Genomic DNA, 8,409 nt, shown 5'->3' with positions numbered 1-8,409 from the left:
GTGATGTTTGTGAGCTTTTATAGGTTTCGTGTGGCACAATCCAAGTAGGACTCTTACTCCTCCATGTAGAGTCCTCCTAGGATTCATACTCCTGAAGGATAATGCTTATCCTTTAACATCCCCCTCACTGCTTAAACCAAGTGAGATGGTTTTACCATGGTCAAGTTCTAACAGGACCGGGGTAATCATGGCTATGCTGAGCCGTAGAGTAGGCCGAACCATCTTTAGTTCGGTTCTCCTTTTCACTACTCCTTATCTCGGTTCCTCATGTACAAAGAATGGTGTGGTTAGACCGAGCTACCGAGTAGCAAGGTTCTGACCAGTCTAACCACAATACGTCATGACCGAGCTAACTCTGAGACCGGTCTAAACTTCAAAGCGTCTTCAAACCGGCCTAACTCCAAGTCGCTTCCGGACCGGAGTAACTTTACATCTCTCTCGGGCCGGAGTAACTTTTATACCTCTCTCGGGCCGGAGTAACTTTACGGCTTTTTTACTCAGCTCTTAGTACTGTGGCCCATAACGGCCCATTAGCCAGCTCGGCCCGATTTTCATATAAATTACCCTCTCAGTTAGCATTTTTTCTATGAATGTTGCTCTAAGGGCCAACTGTAATTGAAGAGTTGAAGAAAGGAGATTAAAGAAATATAGATTGTATTTGGTTCTATTCTCTAAACATATTTTTATTCCTTGTTTTGAGTGTCTTGTTTATTTAGAGTTTTTAAAAATTAATTTCACACCCACTTTTGAAGACTCTTTCCAAGGTGAAAAAATTTGGTCTAACCAATCGTCCCCCCGAACGTTCGGCCTATTGACCGGAACAATGCTATTTTTTTTTTTTTTACAATTGACACCTGTTATTTTTATATTTTAAATAAATAAAAAAAATTAGAATTTTTAAAAAAAATTTATGAGTTTTGAATAGAATTTTGAGTTGTGTGTTTAGTTATGAGTTGCAAATTTTTATATCAAATATCATATGTTATATTAAAAATTCCCCACTCAATTCAAAATTCTTTTCAAAACTCATTCACTAAACAAATTTTCCACACTCAAATAGTAATTCCAAAACTCACAAATTCAAAATATAATTTTATTCTCAAAACATATTTAGAACTCTACCAAACGCTATCATATATTTTCTATCGTTTAATAAGATAAATAAATTATGTCATTTATCATTACATAAATGTTACGTCATCAACCATGTCATCATTAAATGCCTACCTGGATGTTATGAAAACGGTGGTGTTATATACATCAATTAGTGTATTAATACTAGTTATAATATTATTATTGACCTCACCCATTAAACAAATTATAAATACCAAAAACTTCTTAAATTATGTCACATTATCAATTAGTACACTAATTGATACATATAACATTATTCTATAAAAGAATAGCATTTTTGTTTTGTATGTACATTTTTTTTATTTTTTGAAAACCAGTTAAATTAGTTTAGGAGAATGTTTGGTAACCTAAAATTTTGTGGCTTAAACGGCTCAAATCTATTAATACGACGTATTTTACACTTAAAATCTGTCAAAACGACGTCGTTTTAAGTGATTTGAGCTATTTGAGCTATAAAATTTTAAATTACCTAGCATTGTTGATTAGTTTAAATGACTAACTATAAAGAATTGTGTCAAAGCAAACGCTAGCTAAAATTATTATTACATCAAATAAAAAATAATTTTGTGTACGAAACACTAGACAACATGCCTCACAATGTTGGAAAAGTTAGGAAAACATTTTTTAGTTTTGTTCGAGTCATTTTGTTAAGGCAAACAAATAAATTTCACAATTTTTTTCTAATTGATATATTATGCAATAATAAAACTTAAAAAAATGAAGCAAGATCAACTTCAATGATATATTTCACATCAATAAATATTAATAAAAAAATTAATTAATTTATACTATTACTCTTTTGTTAATTAGCATTTTTATTTCACACAAATGAGTCGGATGTTGATCTTCGATTCAGCAGCACACATGAAAAAACGATAATAATAAAAACTTTATATAAAAATAAAAAAAAAACAAAAAAAAAACTGTGAATCTAAGATTGATGATTGGAATTTGAAATACACAAAACAAATAGGAAAATGTTTTGGATCCTCTTTGGAAATAATCATTACACCGCTTAAAGTGATCTTAGCCTTCTATGTACGTGTGGAGCCCACTTATATACGTGTAGAGTCCACATAGTGGTTCAGATTTGTGGGAGTAAAAGTCTCAATCATTGCCCAAAATATTAGAACAACAACTAACTAACATAGTTTAATGACAGATAGGGAAATTACAAAACTACATCATTGCATTTCCTATTGTCTAAACCGCCCTGAGAAATGGGTTTTCCTAAATTTGTTTGCAAAAAGTATTTATTGTTTGAAAGGAGAAAAATAAGCATAATGCTAATCTATACCATTACATAAAAAAAACTAAAAAAAAAAAATTAACTCATCAATTTTTGAAAACAAAAAATTCCCAAAAGCAAGCAGTATTCCTGTTTTCAAAAAAGTACTCAGTAAGAAAATTATAATTTTATAATTTTTTTAAAAAAATAAAAAAAAAATTGTAAATTGTATATTGTAAATGTTACCAAACACGGGTGAAAGGGTGGCTGGCAGGAGGTGATTGTAAGATGGTGGTTGAAGGTGTTCGTCGGCTACCAAAAGTGTTGATTGGAAGTGATTGGTGACCGTTGAAGGTAGTAATTGAAGGTCGCTGATGTTGGTGGGATGGTTGCTTTTGATGGTCAGAAGTGGTTCTCAACGGTGGAAAATGGTGACCGACCATCAGCGGTGGTAACCAAAGACAGTAGCCAAAGATGATAATGGCCAAAGGTGATTGCTGCAAGTGGGAAGTGGTCGGTAAAGGTGGTCACCAATAATGATCATCAGAGGTGGAGGTTGGGGTGGCCGAATCTAGTAGCTGATGAAGTGTAGAGAGGGTTGGAAAAGGAAAAAAATGAAAACAATTTTTGATTTTTGGTTTTATTTTATTTTTTTTGTTTTGTAGTTAAAAGAATTTAATATATTTTGTAAATTCTTTAAAAAGGTTTTGAAAACCAAAATAGATATCCAAGGAATTTTTCTTTAATTTTTTTATAATCTATCTACATTAATAGAAAACTACGTTACCAAATGGGCCAATATATGTTTCAAAACTTTCATCCCATCAATTTGGCAATTTCAAAATTTAGAAGTACCAAAACCAAACATCTGCAAACAGTTAAAGAGATATGGTAACAATACTCACAAGTCTTGCACAGTGTACCCAATCCAATCCAACACAACTCTTTAAATCAAAAGCATTTCTCTCCCATAAACCTTGAAAATCACCCAAAAAAAAGAAAAGAAAGACTAGTCTAGCATAGAAATTCAGGAAATGAACAGTTGAAATAGCTCAAATGGTCACTACAATGACCTAATTTATATCACCCATAAAGAAAGAAGGAAGAAAAAGTACAAAAATGCTACCTTCACATCTTTAATTCAAGATCTCCTAAAAAATACAACCAAATCTTTACTCATTCATAGAACTTTGGTCTAGTTAATAATAAGATTATAAAAAAAAATATATATATATATATATATATATATATTATTAACGAGTGCCTTAAAATACTGATAACGCACTTTTATAAACAATCCACACCCACATCAAACAAGTTAACATATGTATAAGGACACCCGTTAATAAAATTAAAAACTAAATAATAATAATAATAATAATAATAATAATAATAATAAAAAAGTCTTTAACTTTGGCTACATATATGAATGAGGAAAAACAATGTGGCAACTTTACCCTTTCGCCAAGATTACATCCATGATGATGATGGGGATTAAAAAGGCAATCTAATCTATACCCATGAGTATATGTATGGTAAACACAAAGATTCAATGCTTATTTGATTCAAGAAAATTAACTAAAATTGGAAAAGAAAATTCATCATCAGTACCCAGAAAAAACCAATTCCCAAATCCAATCTGGAAAATTTCTCTGGAGGAGAAGAAAATGCCAACTCCAATAACATTGGCCAAATCTTTGAAAGATAGATTTTTCTTTTTCTAGTAAAACATTATCAGAAAAGACAAGATTGATTGATTGAAAAACCTCAACAAAGTAACAACAGAGACCTCCCCCAATTTTTCCCCAAATTTGTTTCCTCTCTAAAAATCAGCACCCCACTCCACCATATCGAAATTACATAATTTAATAAACTAAAAAAAAAAAAAAAAATCAAGCTGAAGAAAAATGTGGCCGCGGAGGGAGTAGTTGGTGAGGCTGATGAACCTGATTGCTGATATTCACGGCGGCGGCAGCACCGGGGGTGGTGGTGTTGTGTGTAATGAAAGGGTGGTTCAACAATTTTCCGGCAGGCCATCTCTTGGATGGATCTCTCTGCAAACAACAATTGATGAAATCACGAAATTCTCTCGACGCCGTAGGCGGTGCTTGAGGCGGCTGAGACATACAGATTGCACACATGAGACTCGCCCAATCTCCACTCCCAGCTGCAAAAGGAAAGTGGCCAACATAGAATTCCAAAATACTCACTCCAAAGCTCCAAATATCTCCAGCATATCCATCGTACTTTCCGTGATTGAGATCGGTGTTGATTCTTTCCGGACTCATGTACGCAATCGTCCCAACCGCCGAGTTACAAGGATCCATCGTTTGAGATAAGATTCTGGAAACCCCAAAATCAGCAATTTTTACCTGATTTCGAGAATTCATCAACAGATTCGAAGGCTTAATGTCTCTATGAACGATCTTACGCTTGTGGAGATAGTACAGCCCGGAGAGGATCTGGCGAGATAGATCAGCGAGGCGGGATTCGTTGTGTATAAGCTTTCCTTCGAGAGATCCACAGTCCATGTATTCCAGAAGAAGTTGAATCTCACCGGCGTGATCGAACATGTCGTGACACCTGACGACGCTAGGGTTATCTACGTCGCGAAGGATCTCGATTTCACGACAGATCTGGCGACGAATGGTGTCTTCGTCTCCGTAGGTCCCGTGGATCACCTTCAAGGCGAAAAGCCTCCGACTCGGCCGATGGAGGACTTTGTAGACTGTTCCGCCGCTTCCGCTTCCGATTCGGTTGATTCGCTCCAGTTCCGAGAAATTCAACGGCGGCGGAGCACCACCACCGCCGAGTTGAGTGGAGTTGGAAGACGACGGAGCTGAGCTCGGAGGAAGAGGGAGAGGAACCGCTAGAGACATGTCTCGTTGAGGGAGAGGTAGGGTTAGGTCTGGGCGCCTCCGATTGCGGTTGCGATTGGCGGCGGCGGAGGGTTGTGGTGGTGGTGGTTGATTCCCCCTCATATCTTCTTTCTCTCCTCTTAATTAACAACAACAATGATTAACAAATTGATTGAATGAAATTTTGTTTGTTTTTTTTGTGTTTGTTTTAGCAACAACAAAAACTCCTCATTTGAGAGCTTTAAACAAGTTTTTGATTTGGTGATTGATTGATTTCTTCTAACCAATCCAAATCTGTGGAACCAAGTCTTCTCTATGGAGAGAGAGAGAGAGAAGGTTCTTGGAAGGGAGAGAATCAAAAGGAGAGAGAAGGTGGTGGTGATATCTGAGAAAGCAAAGCAGAGAGGGGAGAGAGAGAGAGAGAGACAGTAATATTTAATAACATTATTATAGATTAGATTTTGAGGAGGAGAGGAGAGGTAGCAATCAAAAAGAGGGAATCGATATTTTGAAAGGGAAAGAAAGTCCACGCGCGAGTGAGATGCGTGAGAGATGGGGCTGGTAATGTACAGAAATTATCCAGAAGGAAAATGAGTGAGAGCACTAATTAGTGTTATCATTAATGATATGGCAGTGGGTCCCACTAGGAATGATATGATGGTTTGGTCTTGGTATTGTATTTTTTTTTCTTTTTTTATTAAGTACCATGTCATTAGTGGTCTTTTTAGAATTCCAAAATTAGTAGTCTCTATCATTGTTGAATGACGGGTTAGGAGATTAGCCGATTGATAAATTATAATTTGAACCGTTTTTGATGAATTGACGAATATTCTAACTAATTATATAAAATTAATTTGTATAATATTTTTTAGATATATAATACAAAATAATTTTACATAATATGTTTCATATATATAACTACTAATTTGTAATAAATTTCATATCTTAAACATTTCTTCCACTTATTTTTACATTCATATTCTTTAAAAGTTAAAAAATATATATGTATTAACTACAGCGAAACGGAATGGTTCGGTTGATAGATTATAAATTTTAAAGTTTAAATCGAGATTAACAGTTAGACCAGTGTGAATTAATACGAATCAATGTGATTTTAACAGATTAAACGGTATTTTATTCGATCCTACTAGACTCTCACTTCTTATTATATTTGATATTATTGATTAAAATTACTTGTTTTGGGAATAAATAAAATAATTAAAAAGTTAAAAGATATAAAAAATTATATGGAAAAAAGATAAATATTATTTTTTTTTCTACTTTTTGTATTTTTTTAAAATTAAAAATTCGTCCTAAAAATTTTAGTTAAAAAATAAAAAGTTACTAAAATAATTTATTTCAAACCAACCCTCAGTATTTTTTATTAGAATATTAAGGGGTGGTTTAGGTATGACTTATTTAGGAATGATTTAAAAAGTTGGTTAAAAGTTAACTTTTTAATTTTTTTACTTTTTTTTGTATTTTTATATGTAAAAAATATGAAAAGTGATATGATCCAAAATAAGTTAAAATCTAAAAGTTACCTCGCCAAATTGCCTTAGTAATTTTGTGATTTTTTTTTTTTAATATAAAAAGTCACACATAAAAGTAAACAACGTGACAAGTTGTAATAAATAAGTCAGTAAATAATTTATGTAAGTCGTCATTTGGCATAAATTTTTTTTAGTTGATTTTTTTGAGTTGAAATTTTTTTTAGTTTGGAATTAAAAAATTTGTTTGGTTTGATTTTTTTGACTTTTTAAATTTTTTATATAAAAAAAATGAAATAATTATGATTTAGATATAATATTTTACCTTATTGATTTATTTAATTTATTTTATATTTTGTGTTTTTTTAGCCCAATTAAGTTAACCAAACAAAGGCTAAGGGGTTGCCAAACTACCTCTACGAAGCAACTAAGAAGCAACTTGACGATTGTTAGTGGGAGTGTTAGTTTGAGTTTTTTTGAGTCAATTTATAGCTTCTAGTTTTAGAAAAATTATTTTAGGCTGTTTGGTTAAACTTATTTCAAATCACTTCTGATTTTAATAATTTATTTTAACTCAAAATGCTGATTATGAAAATTTGTTCACCCCTTACTTCTGATTATTAGCTCCTGCTGTGAACATGTTAATTTACTGTTATACTCTTAGATTTTTTTATTTTTATTTTTTTTAAAAATATAAAAAGATCCAAACGGACTATAGATTTATTATTATTATTTTTATGAGAAATGTAGACAAATTATAAATAACAAAAAATAAAAATTAATTGAAACAGTTAAATTTATAACTTATTTAACAAACACTACTCAGCAACTTAAATTTATAATCCAACAGTTATACCAAACAGATTAACAGCTTCTAATTAAAGTCATAATCTAAATCTATTAAGTTATAATCTATAATTAATTTTAACAGTTACATCAAACGGGGCCAGTATCAAATAGTGTGAACCAAATAACCTTCCCATGTATCTATCTAATGAAATCATATAATTTCTATGTTATTTTTTTTATTTTTAGCATCATTTAATTTTTATACCTCCTGCTATTGATTAGGCATATTGCCAGTATAAAATTTTTGATAAATAGAATAGTTATTCAAAGACTCTTTTTAATTCATGAATTTGAAAACAAATTTAAAAAGATATATATATATATATATATATATATATATAATATAAATATATTGAGTATTGCTATTCAAATTTAAAAATTAGACTCACTTTTTTAATATAGTGATATATCAAAAAAATAATTAAAGTATTTAATTATCAATCAATTATTTTTTTAACACGTTACTAAATTTAAAAAATAAATTTATATATTATTTGTCAAATATATATTATTTTCTTTCTATCTTTCTAAATTCCTACCATGAACTACGTAATGCGAGATTGGAATTGGGAAGCCGTGTGTGTTGTTGGGTGATTGTAGTAAATGCGCGTGACTAAGGTGGGCTACACTCGTTGGGATCACATTGGCTATCTCGTGGAAAATTTTAATACTACAAATTATATTACCATTAGTTTTCTCTAGGGTTCTGGACCTTATTTTTTATTTTTATTTTTGTTAAAAAAAATAAAATTATTTGACATTTTTATTCATTTTTAGTACAAAATAAAAGCGATAAATCTCAAACAGCCGTCATCAAAACATCTTAAGGAAGAATATCATTCACAGATTT

General features: G+C 31.5%; 1 protein-coding gene across 1 annotated transcript; it reads right to left on the bottom strand.

The window, feature by feature from the left end:
- Positions 1–4,070: 4,070 nt before the first annotated feature.
- MKK5 (MAP kinase kinase 5) lies at positions 4,071–5,753 on the bottom strand. Its single transcript, XM_028219406.2, has one exon. The coding sequence runs from the start codon at positions 5,341–5,343 to the stop codon at positions 4,255–4,257; it is 1,089 nt and encodes a 362-aa protein (XP_028075207.2). The 5' UTR covers positions 5,344–5,753; the 3' UTR covers positions 4,071–4,254.
- Positions 5,754–8,409: the final 2,656 nt, after the last annotated feature.

The sequence above is a fragment of the Camellia sinensis genome, chromosome 15 (assembly GCF_055761805.1).
Source record: "Camellia sinensis isolate YWXY chromosome 15, ASM5576180v1, whole genome shotgun sequence".
NCBI classification, from domain to species: Eukaryota; Viridiplantae; Streptophyta; class Magnoliopsida; order Ericales; family Theaceae; genus Camellia; species Camellia sinensis.
The sequence above is the reverse complement of the archived record's forward strand: the minus strand, read 5'-3'. Positions and strand labels throughout refer to the sequence as shown.

Excerpts from the sequence above, each read along its gene's own strand:
- MKK5 (XM_028219406.2), bottom strand. The coding sequence starts at position 5,343 with ATGAGGGGGAATCAACCACCACCACCACAACCCTCCGCCGCCGCCAAT.